General features: G+C 43.4%; 1 protein-coding gene across 1 annotated transcript in view; it reads right to left on the bottom strand.

Annotated features, from left to right (window-relative positions):
* Nucleotides 1-21,079, bottom strand: part of REPS2 (RALBP1 associated Eps domain containing 2) — a 103,098-nt gene that overhangs the window by 8,870 nt on the left and 73,149 nt on the right. The window contains exons 14-15 of the mRNA XM_075428995.1: nucleotides 14,273-14,337; nucleotides 2,448-2,531 (exon numbers count right to left, since the gene is read on the bottom strand). Of these exons, the coding sequence (XP_075285110.1) occupies nucleotides 2,448-2,531; nucleotides 14,273-14,337 (149 nt within the window). The remainder of the gene's footprint in view (nucleotides 1-2,447; nucleotides 2,532-14,272; nucleotides 14,338-21,079) is intronic.

The raw sequence follows: 21,079 nt of genomic DNA, 5'->3' as shown, positions 1-21,079 counted from the left end.
GAGGAGGGACGGTGCAGTGTGGAGGGAGGACTATAAATACAGATACTAGCCCCCAGTTGACCCAAAAGCATAAGAACCAAAACAAGATTTATTTTTAATTATGCTCAGTTGGTAAAAATCAATAATCCATCACTTGCTTCCCAACACACTACTTCACCCATCTGGCATAGAGTCTCTTCCTTCTCCTCCCCTACTCTCTTACACGAAGCAACACTGAAAACAGCTTATGCAAAATTAAAACGTTGGCAGTGTAGAAGGACAGTTACTTCTCTTGATAAGTTAAATCTGAGAGACAAATCTGGTTTGCAGGTAAAACAAAAAGTCTTTGATTTTTATGCCTTTAATGGCAGGAGACTTCATTATTTTAAATCAAGACATCCTTTCTTTTGCAATGAGAAGCAGTTTTAGTGACTTAAAGCTGTTTTAAATCTGAAAGATATCTTTTCCAGTGTCTTTTATTATTATCTCTCTTTTACAAGGGATAAAACTATCACTGCCCCATTTCATGAATCAGAAAGCTAAGACTCAAAAAGATGAAGTGACTTGATAAAGGTTATACATTTGTGTCATAACCAAGACCAGAGACTAAATTTTATTATCACTTGCACAGTGCACATTGTACTGGGCCAGACTATCTTCCTTGCTATGTTTTGGCCAAATGTTAACAAAGTAAGAAAAAAAAAAACAAATGAGGAAGCACTTAATGACCCAGCAATCATAAGAAAAAAACAAGAAACACCGTAATAAGCAGCCTGACTCAGCAGAGGAGACTCCCATGAGTGATACTGATGTGGGGAATTTATTGCGCCGCAATAAACACCTGCTTTATAACTCTCTGAGTTGTGAAGTTTGGTTTCGCACGTCAATACAGAATGAAACAAACATAAGACTATCAACAATTAGTATTAGAGGGATTACAATTATTAGAGGAATTAGAATTATAAGGAAACAAGGGGTTTCAACTCTGAAAAACAGTTCTGCCACTACTGAAAAAAAAGAAAAAAAGATCTAAAAATATCAGCACTGCACAGATCTCAGATAATACCGTGCTCTGGAATCCTATACGTATGCGCAGCTCCCTGCAAACACATGACATAACAGCAAGTGAGGAACTTGCGTATGCTTTCTACAACTAGAAACTGGTGGGATGCCAAATGCACAATCCCAATCTACCTTGAACTGCCAAAACCCCACCAAATCCACAGGATAAATCCCACCTGATCTAGTTGAAAATGTCCCTGCTCATTGCAGGGGGGTGGACTACACGACCTTCAAAGGTCCCTTCCAACTCCAAATATTCTACGATTCTTTCCTTTCAAACGCAATACTGGAAGAAGTGATCCAATACCCAAAAACAGAACCCTCCGCAGGGCCTCTCTGGCCGGCCACTGTTGCACCAGGACTTGGAAGGTGGGTCAGCATGGTGCCAACAACCTGCATCCCATGCCCCTCAGCCTGGGACTTCTCTGTATTTTAGGGATCCAGGTGGGATGAGGGGGAGCAAGAAGTAGGTACCCCAGCAGGGCTGCAAAGCAGAGCAAGGAAGAAGCGGGGCCAGGCTAGCAGCAGCATGCGGTGAGCACAGGCGGAATGAGGACACTGCCCAGAAAGCCCTATGGCACATAGGAAATGACACCAGACATCTGTCTGTGCCACCCGTTCAGGTAAGAAGTGTGACGATGCTCCCTGGGCAAGGCATGCACCAGGTACAGCACCTACCAACAGTTCTTGGTTGGGCTAAGCAAAGGTCTTGTAGGTGCTCCCTGGCTGCAGGAGGGGCCGGAGGGGGCAGGATCTGCATTTGCCCCCCATCAAAACGTGTTATGACTGGGGCTGGTGGAAGGACGCGGCAGGACCGTGACCAGGAGGGGAGAAATGCTCAGGCCACTCCATCTCTAAGCAAGGCCCTGTGAAGAGTGTCATTGCAATTTCGGTGCTTGCTTTATACAAATGATATGTTTATCCAAAACCATATTAGAAAAAGCACATCTTGAGCAAATCTCTCCCAGCCTATGCACATTTAGTAGCAGATTCTGACCTCTAGCAAACAGGTGTGGTTACATCAAAACCGAATCCTCAATAAATGGAAGCAAGAAGTGCGTCACAACTTGGAAGAATTACAGCGAGACAGAGGCCACGTACAATCAAACTCTTCTTTGTCTTCCTAAGACTCCACAGACCCCTACTGATTTGAAACAAATGGCAAGCTGCCTCCCCTAAAGCACATGCATCGATGTGTATGTACTAATATGTACTAAGAGCTTTCTTAATGATTTATCTGAGCTGATGTCACACGCGACCCCGGCGCTCTCTAGCGTCTTGACCTCCAGAGAAGGCAAACATGTAAAAATGTAACCCTAACCCTGCATTTAATTGCTTTAAAACTTAAACCAACCACATTTGTTGACGAAGGCAAATCACAACGGTACAACATGTGCAGGTCTCACCTTTTTTGCTGAACTGTTTTCTTCTGCCTGCGACGGGGGTCTATTCATCTGAGGATGTAATTCAGCCTCAGATGGTTGCTCTGTCTGCAACAACAAATCAGTCATTGCTACACCCAGAAAACGACTAGCAGTCACACACAATAAAGTCAATGAAAGGAAACGTTATACACAAAAGAAAAGTTACTTTAACAATTCAACAGTAGGGGAAATGGAGATCTAGGGTGACAGCTGAATGGATGACATATGTCTTTTGCAGATTTTTAATGAAAACATTTTCTTGCATTTTATTGTGCTAGGAAAACAAGAGAAAAATTTTTCTGTGAAGCATTAGGAACCATGTCTCTGAATGTAAATGACCTATTACCCAGAATTTCCTCCAGATTTACCCTTACCACCTAAATAATCAGAGAAAGACTAAAGAAGTGTGGATAAAACTTGGAAAGATCTTGGTTTTGTCCTGTCACCTTATGACCTCCCGAAACTGATGAAAACTCATCAGAGTAAGCCTCTGTCTTTGAAGTTTGCAAGGCTGGAGTGAGAAAGTCTGAATTATACCAAAAATTCCAGTAAAGTTACTAAAAACACAAGTCATAAAAGAAGCCAAAGAAATCTCTCCTCCTCCCTTCTCATGTTTCAAACAGATATCGAGCCGAACACTCAACGCACAGGTCTATACTTCGGTAAAATAAAACACCCTCCCCCTAGCATATCTGACCAAGCAGCAAATTAAACCAGAAGGTTAATCCCTTGCTTCACCTCTCCTGAGATCCCCCCGCCAGGTCACAGCCCATCAGCCCAGGGAGGGCAGCAGGATCCAGAGCCGCCTGCTCCTGGGCACGCAGCATCGAACACGGGTACCAACCCGGCGCAGCTGTTGTCCGTCTGGGAGGTACGGGCTGGCTCTGCAAGATGGGGAAGGCAGGCAGGAGTGGCACTGAGGGCACCTGGCACTAGCACACAGCCTCCTCTCCTTCCCAACTCCTGCCAAGTCGAAGCCAGGCTGACAACGGCCCCTAGGCAGGAGAGGCAACCCACCACCCTCCGCCCTCCTCAAAAGAGGCTCATTTCTACGCAGGTGAAAGCTTGTGTTTAAAACCAAGTTCAAGGCAAACCTCAGACTTTCAAGGTGCCAGGATTTTAGCCATAATGATAACCTGTCAGGCACTAAAGAACCGAATTTGCTGTTGCCAACAGGTTTCTGCATAGGCCCATCAAGCTGTGCAGCAGTCACAAGTCTCCCAGTGCTTAACCACAAACAAAAATGACAGAACACACAGAATTTGGTGTATTTAAAAAGGAAGGACTGTTAAATACCACTTCCATTTCTTTCATAACACACACAATAAGACAAAAAGCTGCAGGGGAAACACGCTTCTGTCAGGTTACTGCTGTTCTCCAACCATACAGTGTCAAATGTGCACAGAGGAGGGAGATTTGTCACCCTTTTTTAAAGCGCATGTGAAATTCCTCTGGAATGGAGGAAAAGGTGTCTTGGCTGACAAGACACCTTCTCTCTTCCCCCTTCTTCTAATTATGCTAAATCTTTAGTGTTATCTGATGGTTAAAAACCCCCACAGAACAAACCCACCCTGTAATTTTTCCAATATTACTTGAATCTTAATATCTTAAATATTTGGATTTTAATCACTATTTGATACTAACATTTCAATTCTTGAAAGTTATTCATGGATTGAAGACCTTCTTCTATAATGGTAGATTTCTATAATGGTACAAATAGGAGAGTCAAATGCAAAAAGCAATCATTTTTCTGTCTACAAAAATCGAAGACCTTTAACAGTGCATTTAATGTAACACAGCATTTCTTTATCAGTAAGCTGAATAGCCCCTAACCTCCCTGATTTCTACAACCGCTTTTTATAAATTTGAAAGAAACAAAGGCTCTAAGCACTGGTAAAAGAAGCCCAAGCAAGGCCATAAGGCCTTCACAAATGACTTGGGGATAGCAAAGTTCAAATACCCAGCAGAGCCACACAACAAATTTGAATCATAGCATCACAGGTTGGAAAAGACCCCTAAGATCATCAAGTCCAACCCAATCACTCACTTTGACAGCTCATTCATTTAGGGACAGCAAGAGTAACCACAGTTTCTCAGAGAGCCATGTAATACACATACTGTGAACTACAGCTTTGCTGCACAACACTGAGCAATGATGGAGATCCTCGAGAGCCAGCACTTAACGACCTTTGTTGGACAGGGAGCACAGATGCCCCCCCAACCTGCCCAGGCAGGCAGTTCCTGGTGCTCACACTTCTGTTGGAGTCCACGTTAAACCTTCTATCAAATGCAAGAATACAGTAACTTATTCCACAGAATAAAAAAGGAGACAACCCCATTTTATTTATGTATAGATATAATGCAGCTTTTCAAGAACTAATGTGTTCAAAACAGTGTAGAAATAACTACATAGACTGGTACTCTACAATCTCAATTGCTAATCAGCAGATTTGAAATCACAGTAAGATAAAGGAGTAGGAGTGGGAGGGGAGAAAAAAAAACTCAAACTTTTGCAGAACCTCCCATTTCTTATTTTTTTTAATGGCCTTATTGCAAGAGAATACTATTTCAAACTAAAGGGAAAAGGGAAAAAAGTGGTAAACTTTGTGTTCCGGTGGAAGCAAACACAAACTGGAGTGCTGATGCCAAAAAGATAAAGAATTCAAAATTTCCCAACAGTTTGATATCACCATTCGTACTGATGCAAGATACATTTCTTTTACTAGCTGAGCACTGTGATGTGGATGTCAGCCGACCAGCTGTGGGAACCGCTGTGCTACCACTGGCTGAGGCTGGGACACTGGGCTGGCCGCTGCCTGGGCATGAGGATGGCAAAGCTCAGCAGCCAGTATGGTAGGGGCTGGCCGGAGCAGGCAGGTAGTAAAAATAAATAGTAAAAATAAATAGTTCCATTTGACCAAAAAAAGAGAAAGAAAAAAAAAAAAAGAATAGAACTGGTTCTGGTGATGCAGCTCATGCATGATGAAAAAACCCAAGTGACTGCCATGTCCCTAAAGTGCCACCTAGTGGCACCTTCTCCCAAGTAACTAGTAATAGGACGAGAGGCAATGGCCTCAAGTCGCATCAGGGGAGGTTTAGATTGGGTATTAAGAAAAATTTCTTTACTCATAGTGGTCAGGCATTGGAACAGGCTGCCCAGGGAAGTGGTGGAGTCACCATCCCTGGAGGTGTTTAAAAAACGTGTAGATGAGGCACTTCAGGACATGGTTTAGCAGCCATGGTGGCGCTGGGTCAACAGCTGGACTTGATGATCTTAGAAGTCTTTTCCAACCATAGCGATTCCATGATTTCTGAGTGCTCTGCTTAGAGGAGAGTACCACAAAATATCTGTTCATGCTATGTGGAGCCCACAGGGTGGGCCTGACCCAAAGTGTGGGCAGGCAGGCAGCACTGGGCACAGGTAAGCCTTGGCTCCCTCCCCTCGCATGCAGAAGCCAGGTCTACACATCAATGTTCTGCCGGCAGAGCTGCAAGCTCTCCTCTACGAAAGATCTCCATTACTCACGGCGATATGCCGCTGACACAAGTGCCCAAGCGTAAAAAAATCGGTATACTGTTGCAGGGGATTTTGTTCAGGGACCGACAGCACTTAACCCAAGCAAAAAAATCCTTTGTTTAACTGCAGCGTGCACCAATGCAAAGAAGGTTTGCTGATTCAGCTAACCCAACAAAGTCCTCTTGACAAGGCCTGAGAGGCTTTACAAACACGTTTGCAAGCTGATGTCTCCCCACAATGGCCCCGCATGGATTTTAAAGGAAAAGTAACTCCAGCTTTTTCTTTTGGCAGAGGGATCCTTCACAGGTTTCCTTCTCTTCAGTGACTTGGATGTGGGGTAAAAGCTAGTCCCAGTAGCCTTCTGGTCATGGGCAGAGTGAGACTGGCTCCAGGATACTCCAGTCCAAGCTCCTACAGCAGAGTGTAAAGGAAGGGTCATTCCACCATGCACAGCTGAGGTGGGTTCACTTTAGTTCTCCATTGGTTTTATTCCTTGCTTAGTATAGTCTTTGGGCAACTCACTCCTCTTTCAGAAACACAGCAATAAACTGCCTCCCTCCACCACAGCAATAAACATCTTACAGTTTTCCCTCAGCCTGGAAACTTCTCACCATTATATTAGGGTTTAAAAATCTTCACCACTGGTTTATGAAACTGAATACACTATGCAATATGGTCTTCCACAGGAAAAATTAGTCACAGTAGCATAAAAGTGCACCTTATTCTTGTCCACAGAATGGAGTAAGCTACCAACATAGAAAGTGCTGCTGTGCTGGTATGGCTGGGTCCACATCCATGGTTACAGTGGTTGGGCAAAGAAAACCCTGCTCGCGTGTGCTACCAACAGCTCAAAAGGGAGTTTGCAGACCAGGCCTAGGAGTATCTTGATTTTGGGAAGAAGACTAAGTGACCACAGAAAAGAGCAAGACAGCACCCTACTCCAGATCTCCTGAAGGGCTTCTCTTTGCAAAGACCAAAGTCCAGTTATTAATAGGTGGTATCTCCTTCCCCAGTGTGGTCCCGTGTTTTCTAGGAATAGCCATACTCTCCTTATTTGTCCAGGCAGCAGATAAAGCTGGCCAACAAAGTTTCTGTAAAATGACCATGGCCAGAGACCAACCTGTTGCCTATAGCCAACACTGAGCGTTAGGACAGATAATTCTTCATCATTAAGGAGAGCCTTAGGAATGGCAAATGCTCATTATTTCATCGCATGATCCTTGACCAACCATTCCTAATCTCCTCACCGCTCCATGTGGTGATACTTAACAGCACATTTCTAAAAGAATGTGCAACGCTCACTTAAGCACTGAGTGCTCTGAAGGCTTCAGACAAAAGATGTTCGTAACTATAAGAGAACACATTACCTTAACAACTGGTTCTTCACTTACATTTCCAGTTCTTTTGCTTTGCAATGCTGGATTGTATGTAGATTTCACACCCACTTTTCAAGATATTCCATAACTGATCTTCCAGAATAGAAGGTCTATGCAGAGCTTTCATATTTCTGTTACCTGACAGCCTTTTTGCTAGAGGTGAAGTCTACATTCAATCTTTCCCACCATTCAATCTCGCCCACATTTATGCTCCAGGCTAACTTTATACATGGAAATGGTCCCATTGTAGTCAATGGCACTACTCACAGAAATGAAATTATCTCTGTGCGTTTACTGGAATAGCCCATAATCATCACCTACACAGCGCCACTGCTTAGCTTTGCAAGAAAGTATTGAGAACAGCTTATCTGTAAGAAAAAGTAGGATACTAAATATGCTTAACGCTCAATACGCGCCCATTGCAATCTTCTATCACCTCCAGAAAGTTCATTTAAGAGGTATTTTGCTCCTTTCTAAATGTTCATATTTTTGCACTTAATGCCAATTTCTAAGTCAAGATGTCTCAATTCCAGTTTCTGTGAGTCTTGTGCATCCCATACTGAAACATCAATTCTTTTTCTTGCTTGTTACAGACACTGAAAATGATAAGACAGAAAGAAAACCCACAGGGATACAAATGCACCGAGCTACCAGGGTCTTAGTGTGCTGCCTGCTTTCTCAGCACCGTGCAGCTCTGAAGTTTTGATAAGCTGCTTCTTTCCCCAAGCTATCTAAGGGCTAGTGATAAGGTTGAGGAAAAAGGCAGTCAATACAAACAAATTGCTGCAATGTTCAGCCCATTCGCAAGGAAAGAATAGGACCCAGATGGAAGCACTGACAATCTGTTTTAATACTCCACTTTCACAAAACCAGATTAACGTAAGCTAGAAAGGGGTATGTGCATTCCACTAGAGATACAGGCGTTGGATACTCAGCTTTTGTTGTTGATGTTTGCATGACAAACGTGAAGCCAAATTCAAAAATTATTGCAACACATTTTAATTAAGGTACTCGCCCTTCTTCCACTCTCCCAGAAATCTCTTCAGAAAGGATTTTATGGCATACATCTACTACTCCCCAAATTCAATTTTAACTGCGCTACTTTCCGCCACTTCTTAAACTATAATTTATTTTGTCTGGCTTTTTTAGATTTAATACATAATTTTCATGAGAGGAAGATAATCCACTTGTATTATATTAAAGTGGCAGATGGCAAAATCTTCCCTGTTATAGAAGACGTTCAGTTTTATTACAGTTACAGGCTTCTTCAGTACCTATTGCACTGATTATACAACATATGCTATTCTGCAACTAAAACTGTGGAGATGATCAAAAAACCCACCCTCTTCTTGCACAGTGGTTGTAAACGCAAGCTAAAAAAGTATTCCTCTGGTTAAATACAAAATGGTTTTCTGGGAGAATACCATGATGTATACAAACAGCATGCTGCCAAATGCAAAATCTTCACTTTAAAAAAAAAAAAACAACTTATTTCTGTAACACCACAGTTCCTTCCTGTAAACCTCCAGGTGTCCTGCCAGCACTTGAAATTCCTCACAGAACTTTACAGGGTAAGGCAGCACCTCAGTTGGCTGAACATTTTCTCCAAACCACCCCAAAGCAAACCCTACCTCATCCTCTGTGTGTCTAAAACTGCTTTACCCAAAGACATTGGCGGCAGGGGGACCCCCAGACCAGCTCCGTGCCACCAGGTCTCCGCAGGACAGACAGGAGCCCTTCCCTACCTCTCGTTCTCAGCCCCACAGACCAGCATGGGCACACATCATTGACTATCACAGAACCAGCCAGAGTATAGCCCATGCTCATGGCTCTCCGTGGATTCAGCAGAACATGGAAGCATGGGAGTAGAGACAACTTCTTGAACAGGGTCCCAGCTTTCACTTGCAATTCTGGATGATGAACGGCCAAAAAGCTTCAAGGAATTATGAAGTATCGAGTAACATTTGGAAAGTGGAACATTCAATTTGTTAAAAAGAATAATATCTTCGGTTTCCAACAGCACCAGGTGCCTGTGACTGGGTAGGGTGACCCACCCATCATCCCTCAGAGCGCTTTTTTTCCATGATTTCACCAAATCAATAACACCTAACAGTAACGATGGCCACTAAACTGACAGCCTAACTCTTGAGCTCATGTAACAGTGGGATTTTAATCTTCAGAGCTGCAGTGTACTCAGGATACTTCAATTTGATAACGTTAACAGCTGCCTAACTACTCCACTCCACTTGAACACTTCGCCTTCATCCATAATTTCTTCAGCATCTGCCAAAACTGCCAGCAGGGAACCAATGGGAAAATCAGGTCCCAGGTCTTCAGAAATAAAAATCCAGCACAAACCAGTGTGAACTTACAAAACCAACAGGCTTAAAATTTAGACTCTGGGAAAAGGGACTAGGTACATCAGTTTTTTCAGCCAAGATATACATGGTTTTCTTCCAGTCCCACAGCTTTCAAATCCCCTTATATAGCACAGGCAGGATTGAAGATAGACCTTCATTACTGGACAGGAAGGTACCAAAACAGAGTAATTTAAATAAAGGAACATTGATCTAATTGGGCAATGTCACAGATACTGAGCTGATGTTGGATAAAATCCTAAAGTTATATTTGCTCTTCTGTGTTCATCCGTAATTCCTACTAGCATAAATATGCTACTAAATCTCCCACAGTAAGCAGCTGTGGTAGATGACTTCTGTAGGCTTCAAAGCCAACAATAATAAAGTACTATTTTTTATTCCACTAAAAAAAAAAAAAGGCAACAGAGGCTTATATGAGACGTGCATACACATGTTTGGTTCCAGTGGAGTGTTATTCATGAGCACCCAAAGTTATTTCCTATCTGAAATCTGTGTCATCGCAAATCAGCTACATCGCTATTGCCTTCCTATCGTGATCCTTAGCATCTCCAAGTTACACAGATTTTCTGTGTACAGCCCTAGGTCCACCCAAATGTTCTGGGGCCACCTTTATGCCATTTCTCCTTGATGACTTCAGTTTACTGTTAAGTTAGGAAGCTAAGTTAAGATCAGCAAAAATTACCCAAGCCACTGAATCCAGTCCTCCACAAGCCCAGAAAAAAAACCCAACACAGTAGGTATTTCAATAAGCAAGCAACAACAAAAAAAAAAAACCTAAAAACTTAAAAAAAAAAAAATTAAAGAGTGGAAAAGCTGTAACGATAGCATCTCATGGGAAGGGAGCAAGAGAGGTAAGGCACTGCCAGTGTCCTCAGTCTGTACAATAGCCTGCAGCATGTTAAATGTCTATGGTCCGAAGAAATAGGCAAACTGATACAGATAAAATTCTCCTTAAATCCAAGCAGCTACTGTAAACTTGCTAAGTGTGAGATGTGCTACTAGGCATTACAGAAGGTGTTAGTGAAGTTGCACACAGGCACATGCACAGTAGTAAAAGGAAAACACTTCAAAACAACGTATTATCCAAAACAAAACTCTACTCTTTGTATAAGCCTGTTTTCATATATAATTTTTCCAAGTGCCCTTTATAGAATTTAGGCAAAACTTGAAATTACTTTTAACAGAAAGGCAACATGAATTGAGGATTCTAATAAAGCATTTCATACTGCATTTCACAACATCTTACTGGAAACTTCAATTCAAGATGGGTCGCAGTCCAGAGGAATACAGGTTGGAATTTGGATTAAAAGACCATAAATGAAAGATAATGGCTTATCCACATTACGCAGATTTGCCTTTTTTCCATCTTTATTTGTTAAATTTATTTACAGTCACCACAGGGACCTCAGATGAAAGCAGATGAAGTCTGGTGAAAGCTCCAAGGAAAGCTTGGGTACAGTTTGTGGACCGATACAAACACTGACTTTGGCAATATATCCCAAGGAGATGGAGGCCATCAAGAAGAAAGAAATGCAGAGTTAATCCACCAACCCTAAATCCCATTGTAGAGGTAAGAAGAGACGCAGTTGCCCCTGTAAAGGTATCTGCCCACCAGAGGTGTGGAACGGCGTGGGCTGCCAGCAGCAACCTAGAGCAGAGAAGCCAGGCCCACTGCTGTTTCCCCATAAACCAACCAGGTCCTCGCAGGATCCCAAGGCTCGAGTCTCTCCCAGTCAGCCTCTGCATCCACTGAGCTCCAGAGACAAGGCCACCACAGTATTAGCTCTGAGTTGTACCTTGTGCTACCCACCCAGGGACACAGTCCCTCTCCCTCATTATTAAGCTGACTGCGCTATGGAGGCAGACTTGGATGTGGACATAATTTAGTAAGTTTGTGATATGACTAGAGACCTTTGGCACACTCTGAATAACCAGTGTTTCTGGAACTTAGCAAGCTTGATTACCTTGGAAGTTCTGACAGGAAAAATAATGTTTTCCTAAAGGTTGAAACAAATTCTTCTAAAAACAGCAGCAACCTAGGACCAAAGTCAAGATAACATTTCTATATTGCTATCGATTAGGCTCACAGAAGGACTTCTGCTCCACTGAAATGTAATATCTACCCCTTGGCACCACTCTTCTATGCACTTTGGCCTTTACATCCCATGAGCCCTTTAATCTCACGCTAAAGAGCCAACTGGTCCAGGCTGCTTCTCAGCCATCCAGAGAGAACTGTAGTCCTCAGAAGAAATTATTTCCCTCTACTCCTCCATCAAGTGATTTCCAAAGCTGAGCCAAAATAATCACACCACAAGCATACTTATATCACGCAGAGCCACCTGAAATATGTGGGGTTCGCTTCACTTCCCGCTTCACTTCCAGGCTACATTTGTCACTCACTGTGCTTAACTGCAGGCATATAGCAAAATGTTACAGCAATAAAAAAAAAGGATTTTCAATAACATTGTTGAAAACTAAGTTAAAACAGAAATTTAAGAAGAGTTTGGTAAATCCTGAAACGGGAAAAAGTTGAATGTGTCATTTCAGCATCATGGCTTTTCTTCAGTTCTTGATCCTGCCTCAGTTTTGAAAGCAGATCCCTCCCTCCAACTTTAAATCAAGGGCCCCACTGGACTAATGTAATCCACATGCTCACTATTGCTTACATGCAACTCGTAAGGGTCAGCTCAGCTGAATTATGACCCCATCACACATACTTCCCTACTGTCTGTTACCTTTATCTCAGAAAGGCACGTCTGGAGATAAAATAAACAGAATGTGACAAGCGTGAAGTTTATTATGTTTTCAAGAACTGGTTTTATGTATATTTTTGCTAGACATCAGACCAACAACATTTTGATGAGATATTTGATTCAGAAATAAATTAAGTAAATCTAAGTGATGCATGTAAGCAAAGCATCAGCTATATATTCAGTACTGAGTAGACACAGAAGCCACTTTTTTTTTTTTCCTTTCAGAAAACAGACTTTGCATTGGAGAGGATTTGATCAAGAATTTCACATGAGAATCTTCTTGTGTTTATGGTTTTAGAAAGGCCCTGAATTCTGCATGGCCAGCATAGGATGAGCAGTTGGTCGAGTATTTGTGATGCGGTAAGAAAGCCGCTGGACATGCATAAGTAAATTAACATCTCTCCTCAGAGCCCTTGCTAAGGAAACGCAAATCTATCACAGGACAAGGAAATGAACAATTAGCAGAACCTTGCTTGAAAACAAGGGGTTTTTTCCCCCCAAAGAACAGGATTTGTTACATTTACTGCTTTTCCCTGACAGCAGCGAGAGGGCTTGCAGTGCCCGGAGCTGGCGGCGGTGGCACGTCCAAGCCGTGGCAGGAGGTCTGGCATGGGCTGCAGCAGCCGCCACTGCAGGCACAAGGCAGGGATGCAGGGAGCCAGGCCACGGGAGCGAGGGAAGCCAGAGGGAAATGCTGCTCTCCAGGGAGCGCTCCACAAAGCGGGAACATGATGGGTGCATGAAGGAGTACGTGGCATTAGCAGCACCGCTAACACCACAGCGACTTGGGGGAAACACGCAAGCTCCAGCCAGAATGTTCTACAGTCCTCCAGGTAGAACTCAGCTGCACTCAGATGCTAAAAAGGGCCGGGGAGAGGAAGAGAGCAACGAGCTGCTGGTGGAGCTGGGGGTGGCAACAAGCCTTTCATCATTTCTACCATAAGCACTGTGCAGCTGGAGGTGTTCAACAGGAGACTCATAAGAGTAAATCCAAAACTCAAGTGAGAACCGTTTCTGGCCCAAGGAAAGTGTCTCAACAAATTTTTATATATAAAGGGCTGTTAGCTCCCCTACGGACTTATCTTCTATTACACACTTCACCTAAAGGAGTACTATACGAAGCATACTGCCACCCGAGCCTTAACAGAGCCAACAACATAAAAGAACAAGATGCTAATCCTCATAATTTCCCAAAACATGAAGAAGTATCTGGATGCAGATACACAAGGTTTAGTCAATTTGCATTGTGCTGTGGTTGTGTGATACTCTGAAAACAAACAACCCATCCAAAACACAAAACAAAAGCACACCACTAATGGTTTGAAACTCAATAACGTAACTGACATGGCATTGGCTTCCTTTCAGCATTGTTTTTTAAACCCATGGGTGAAATATACTCTTACATGCCGTGGCTCCCACAGTAGATGCCCTCTGAGTATCTGCAGCTTGAGAAGAAAATAGCAGGTTTCAAGCCCATGCCTTTCAGGCATGAAACTCGTATTAGTAGACTAGCCTTACTAGCCTTTAATTTACAGTTTTTTCTAGTGGGTACATGTCAGCTCCACTACAAAGAGGTTTAATTAGTCTGTAATTTGGCATTGCAACACACTGGCTAGACAGACCAATGAAGAAGGACATGTAGGGAACTGCAGAGCAAACTGAAGATTTCTATTAATTTGGAAGCAAGAACAACTGCCATGTCCAAACCAACTTGTCCTAACCACTGCAACAGTAACAAAATAAGGAAATAATACACAGCAAAGTGCTAAACCGTTGTCCATACCTGAGATACAGAAGGTCGAGGGGGCAGTGCAGGCGGTGGTGGGGGCAGCCAGCCAGACCTCACAGCTGAACAGTGAGAAAAAAAGAAAAAAACAAACAAAAACAAAACCACGTTAATTTAATTTCAAATAAAACCAGAATTAATTTCCATGATAATTCCTAGCGAAGAGGCAGTATTCAACATTTTATTAACAGAAACCAAACTTGATCTTTATTGAGCAAAACCCTGTCTGAAACAGCTTCATGGGTAGTGAACGAGTAGTTATTTAATTACTGTAAAAACCCACAATGTTATGATAAAAAGCAGAGACATAAGCCAGTCGGCCACAAGAGCTGTATGCTGAAGCAATCCAATTCTAGTTAAAGAATGCCAGAAACAGGGTCTACTTGTCCTTGGGACTTTGCTCTTCGTCATTAACATTATTGCCTTTTTTAAAAGCGATGCTTTAGCATCCAACATAGACATTAGCGTTCACTCCAGATAAAACACACTACATGATGGAGTCCAGCCTTAAAAAGAAAACATCTGTCATGGAATTAACAGGACAAAAGCCAAAATGAACCAAAAAGGAATCCGTTTCTTTGGCTTTATGTTTTGTATTTGCATGTTATTACTCACTGAAGATACCGGGGGGGAGAGGAGGAGAAACAAAGGGAGGAAGACAAACCCTAATGGTCAGTTCAGGCCCCTTTAACATAACGCAATGCCAGCTTTTAGTCTGAGCCAGCACAAAGGGAGGGTACCCATCATGTAGGTCCAGCCATTGTATTTCTCAGTTTCTTTAATATATCTAAAACCCATCATGGGACAACACTACAGGACAAGATGACGGCTTCCAAAGGCAGCTGCAGAGAGGCAGGCTGGGCTAGTACAGGGACACCAACCAAGTCTGGTGGGAGTCCTTAGGTGGGGTACCCTCCCCAAGCTCCTGTCACACTGAGTGCTCAGCGCTTGACCTGGCAAAGATACCAGACAGTCCATCCCTGCAACGGCAGTTATTTGTATAGCAAAACAAAAAAAACCAAACCCAGTATTAAACCTAAAAATGCCTTTTATCACAATAATGCTAAGCAAGCAATTACATTTATACACTTTTTATTTCCATGCATATTTGAAAAAGCCACAGACCATTATGAACCTCGTTACAGCTTAGCCATTTACATATTTTATACACCAAATCTAAAATGTCTACATGGTTGAAAACACGAAGACAAAAGACATTAACCATTAAAGGACAACACTGACACAAGAGTAAAAGCATGTGGGTGAAAATATTGAGAACTGCTCCAAAAAGGCTTATAACACATTGGGGTATATTACATCTTCTGTATTGTGATCTCTTGAATCAAAATGAAGCCTAATATCACTGCACACAATGCCAAGGAGAGAGGCAGAACAATTAAAACCCAACCTACGTTAGGCAAGGGAACCACTAACAACCCTACAGGTGTAAGAGAGATTTTGAAAAACATGGTCATTAGGATCCTGTCTCCGGTGTTTAATCAGTTCTGCTTATAAAGCCACTGCAATACCAGTGTGATGTTATCACTACACTCTCCATCTCCTCTGTGCAACTGACCTTTAGAAAGGAACAGTGGAGTAAGAAACCTTCCTTTCCTTTAGTCTGAACGTCAGATTATTACTTCACTTATCTGAGCGTTGGCAGTGGCTTTGGCAAGTACAGGCAATAACAATGTTTGAAAACACCAACTCAGACACCAGTGCTCTGTCGGTCCATCAGCCGCACGCTGCAATAGCATAAAAGTGCTTACGCTCAGCGTGATACATCTGCCTTCAGGAAACCTTATGGGAGCTGTGCTGCGACGCTCTATGGAAAACACCTGCAAGCACCTTACCCACCCACCACCAGCAGCGATTACCACTGCAAGAGTATCATCTCTGCTCTCCATATAGCTCTAACACCATAGAATCACAGAATAGTTTGGGTTGGGAGGGACCTTTACAGGTCATCTAGTCCAATCCCCCCGCAGTAAGCAGGGACATCTACCACTAGATCAGGTTGCTCAGAGCCCCATCCAACCTGACCTTGAACACTTCCATGGAGGGGGCACCCACCACCTCTCTGCGCAACCTGTTCCAGTGCCTCACCAGCTTCATTGTAAAAAATTTCCTCCTTATATCTAGTCTAAATCTACCCTCTTTTAGTTTAAAACCATCACCCCTTGTCCTATCCAACAGCCCATGCTGAAAAGCCAGTCCCCATCTTTCATGCAGGCCCTCTTCAGGTACTGGAAAGCTGCTGTAAGGTGTCCCCGCAGCCTTCTCTTCTCCAGGCTCAACAGCCCCAACTCTCTCAGCCTTTCCTCTCAGGAGAGGTGTTCCATCCCTCGGATCATTTTTGTGGCCCTCCTTTGGACTTGCTCCAACAGCTCCACGTCCTTCCTGCACTGAGGGCTCCAGAGCTGGACGCAGACTCCAGGTGGGGTCTCACGGGGGAGCACGAATCATGCAGGCTTCCCAACGACCCTCTGGCAGCCCCAACACCAAGCTAGGGAGTGCACTGCTGCCACAAGCACAGGGGTCCCAGGGAAGGGGCACGCAGGATCGGGGTCAGCCCTTCCAAATGTACGTAGCCCCCTCCAGGGCTTGTTGCTTAGGTACATGCTGGCTTACGCTTCTGCAGGCCCTCGAAATCTCTACTCCTTGAGCTGCATCCATTGGGAACTGGCCTCGACTTCAGCTCTAGAGGATACAGCACTGCTTTTCTAGGTATATCACTGGGTTTGAAGAGTCGGGGAGAGAGGACAGAAAAGCAGCAGGACTGCCTTTATACAGAAAGGCACTGGGCTTGCCAGAAAAGCATCTCCTGAAGTGGTTGCAAAGCCCCCCAAGACTGCTGGGATTTGGCCCATAAAATTCCAAAGTGAAAAGGAATTTTTCCGTAAGACGGTGAAATTAAAAAACAACACCAAAAAAACCCACCGCAAAAACCTGCTTCTTCAGCTTTCAAAATACAACATATATGAATTTAGCATTAAAGAAGTTAGATGCTTACACCACGTGCATTTGACCCAGTTTCCTCTTTTTAATCCTGCAAATTCTAACTTAAGCTACTGATGAAATATTCATAAAATTCCTGCTGTTGCAGAACATCTTCAGCCTGTTGTTAGAAGGAAATCATGCTTATGTGAGCACAATTGCTAGATAAAAGTTAGTTGACTTCTGAGGACTTGCAACAACTTATAAAAAACTCCTCACTTTTTTTTCTCCACAGGGCAATAAAAAAAAAAATTAATGACAGATGCTGCATGCTTCAGCCTTCTCTAGTGTCATTACCCAAAGAGAGTGTAATATTAACAGATACTCCTATGTTTTTATGTGTATCAGCAGGTGACTTGTAATATTAGGTTATTCCGGAGTGCCTGCCTTTCTGGGAGACTGCCCCGCACAAATCGATATGGCATCACCATGTTAGCTCTGAAAGTGAAGCCAAACACAGAGTCTGTTTCCAGAATGAAAGAAGGTTTGTTTCCAAAAGTAACACAAATACCCGAGGACCGAGCAGCAAACAGACAAATGTCATATTTCCAGGCGCACACCTCAGAGCTTGGGATAAGCTGCATGCCATCACTCTTTGAAAACAAGTCTTCACACCCTGCGTAAAATCAGAGGGAGCTGGAAGGAGCAGGACGGGCCTCGCACAGGTCACCTTGTTACCAAGCGGCTTGGTGGCATTCACATCAGGGTGAGCCACATAAGGCAAATCTCAATGACAGCAGTGTGGAAAGGCTGTACAAATACCAGCAAAACAGCTTTAAGTATATCCAGTATCTATACCACATGTATTCCTGTAAATGATAGCATTTTCACGCACTAGTTACTCCCACAAAGACAGTGATAAGGCTTTCGCTTCAAAAATCATGGCTCTACTTAGCATGTTTACACTTCAAGACAGATTATCTGCATGGAAAGCCTCCAGGACCATTTTTTTCGCCCTAATTTGGCAATCACAAAGGTCTGATAGCACTAACAGGACACCACACTAGATAAAAAACCAGGTTTTCCAATCTGAAGCTAGATTAGTATTTTAAAACAAACACCAGGCTGTAAGGCTGTGCTGTGAAAACAGGCCCTGCCACCCTACCGGTCCATGCCGCTCTGCCTCCAGCCTCCCTAGCAGACAGCACAAACCCTCCGCACTTTCATTACCCACGGCAGTGAAAAGTATCAGTTGTGGTGACCATCCAAGCGGCTCCTTTACTTCTTTCATCTAGGAAGAGAAGACCAAGGAAAAACATGAAGTTATCATAGTCCTGTCAAACCTATGTGAAGCAGGTCTTTAGCTCACGGGGAACAGCAGCAGGGCAGGATGCCAAATTTAGGGTGGAACAAATGTGGGCACTCGGGACCCTTCAGAGTAACCTGTAAGAGCAACGTGCTGCACCTCTCCCACCCAATGACAGTCACTTGCCCTCTTCTTTCTTAGTATTGAAGAAAAATGCCATAATACACTGAGCTGCTGGATGCATGCTATTTTTAAAAATAAATTAATACTGAAACATCAGCATATAAAACTACACTTCCTGAAACATTTCCATGTCAGGTATTTATTTAATTTCTATTCTTCGCAGCTGTTTTCCTTCTCGTTTTCATACCTCTATCACCTTACCCTGGGTATCACCTCAGACACGTTACAGCTTTGGGTGAAAAAAATGTACTGTTATCTCATCTGAACTGAATATGAACAAAAGCAGTGTCCTGAAGAAGGGGGGGTTTCCTGGGTCAAGGGCCATTTTGTACCTTTCTAGCCAAAGTGAAACTAGCTACCGCCTACCAAAGGAGGCTGACCTCATCTCACACCAAAACCATACACACCTTTCATCCCATGATCAAAAGGGCACCCAGAGTTTGGTTGCTCCTCTTATTTTGGTCACCACTCCCAGTGGAAGAAAGGGCCCTGTGTTTTTCAGATCACACAGACGGTGCAGGCCTAATCAAACCCCAGCCTAAATGCAGGCTGCCCTGGATCTAGCTGGCCTAAATGTAGGTTCTTGCTTCTGTTCTGCTTCCCCACCGCCACCCCCCCCCCCCCCCTTCTGCAGTTGAGTGGGGACCATCCAGGAACTTCAACTGGGAGAAAACTGTGATATAGCTCCTCAGTAGAGTCTGGCTGATGTGTTTGGTATTTTTCAAGCAGATGCTCAGGGCCAGCCCACAGCATGACCCTGTCGCTGGATCCAGGGAGAGGCTGGCTGCATGGCAGATTTACATCAGTTTATGCTGCTTCAGAGTGCTTAGCTCCCAGATCAGGCTTAACACAAGACCAACCAATTAATTTTATCAGGAAGCAAAGAATCTTCAACACTTAGACGAGTTCAAAAAAGATAAGCGGCAGATCTGTTCCCCAAACTACCTCAGGCTTTGTTCCTTAGGTAGTTTGGGAAGCTGGCATTTTCACCCTTCCACTCTGAAGCTATTTTTGAGAGTTTTTTGAGATACTTTTCCTGCTTCTGTTGCCAAAGGCAGATCATAGAAAAGTTCTGTGTCTAAGCTGGTTTCTGCTTAGCTACGTCTTACAAAATTTTTCTTCTTGTTCACTGAAATTAGTACTTGGATATCCCATAATACTGAGACCATTCTCTGCACTCCATTTGTTACATTCCTAACAGCAGCATTAGTAAGGCTGAAATAACTGCTTTTCAAGGCATTTGATTTATTAATTCTCACTACTATGTCTGCAAAAAGTTGCAACAGGAAAAAAAAAGGCAGGAATGTAAATTTAATGAAGGATTCTAGTAAGGTGGTTGTGAAATACCCGTTTATCCAGGGATCTGTTTCAATAATTCTTACTAATGTCTTCTCAGAAAGTAATAGCAATGTAAAACAGGATTTTAGACTCCTGGTATTAATTTTGTTTTCAAGATTGTAGAAAGGCTGTAGAAAGCACGGCCAGTGCCAGAGTAATCTCTCTCCTCACAGCTAGTTTTGGGAACCTGCTCAGCAGCAAAGCTTCGTGCGTCGCAGTGAGAGACACGCACACCTGATGTCACAGGCACACTTGTTACAGGTATGTTTCGTGTGCTGATCATACAGAACATCATTCATACCTCAATTATGTGGAAAATTATCCTAGTGTTTTCCAAGTAATTAGTAAGAGATATAGCCAGACCTTAAGCAATTCATGTTTCTGCACTATGAACTCGCAGGTGGGACTTCATTTAGGACACCTGCGTGCTTACATATTTCATGGATCACTTTCAAATCAAACAAGCAAGACACTGTGTTTTATGTAAAAAAAAAAAAAAAAAAATCTGTTTTACAGCTTTTGAAAAAACACAACTATTTTCTGTTTTGCATCATATGCCCACACCACCTGTATTTTTAACTTTCTGTCCCTCATTTTCCCTAAAGCACTTCATTTTCTAGTTACTGTTTTCTCCACACCTTCCTTTCCTGTGTGTTTCTATTTGGGGATTGTTTCTCCGTCCTCCCGCTCCCCTTAAATGAAACTACTCATGATTTTGCTTCCTTTCACTTCACGTTTAGCCTCATTCTCCACCCACAGGGAGGCACAGTCTCTCCACCTACCTCTGACAGATCCATGTTGCCACAGCTCCCGACCTCTGGAGATCCCGGTGGGAGTGCTGGAGGCTCCGGCACTTGGCGCCTGGGACCATTTCCAACACAGACCAACTCTGAGCAGGCACAAGCGAGCTGGGAAGAGCAGGGAACTACCACCCACCATCTCTCCAGTCCCACCTGCAGCTCAGACGCTTCCCAAGGACATCTGCATCTCCAGGGTCTCCCCAACAAGGGAGGCAACCTTCCCCCCCTCTTCCACATGAG

Source organism: Opisthocomus hoazin, chromosome 1 (assembly GCF_030867145.1).
Source record: "Opisthocomus hoazin isolate bOpiHoa1 chromosome 1, bOpiHoa1.hap1, whole genome shotgun sequence".
Lineage (NCBI taxonomy): Eukaryota > Metazoa > Chordata > Aves > Opisthocomiformes > Opisthocomidae > Opisthocomus > Opisthocomus hoazin.
The sequence above is the reverse complement of the archived record's forward strand: the minus strand, read 5'-3'. Positions and strand labels throughout refer to the sequence as shown.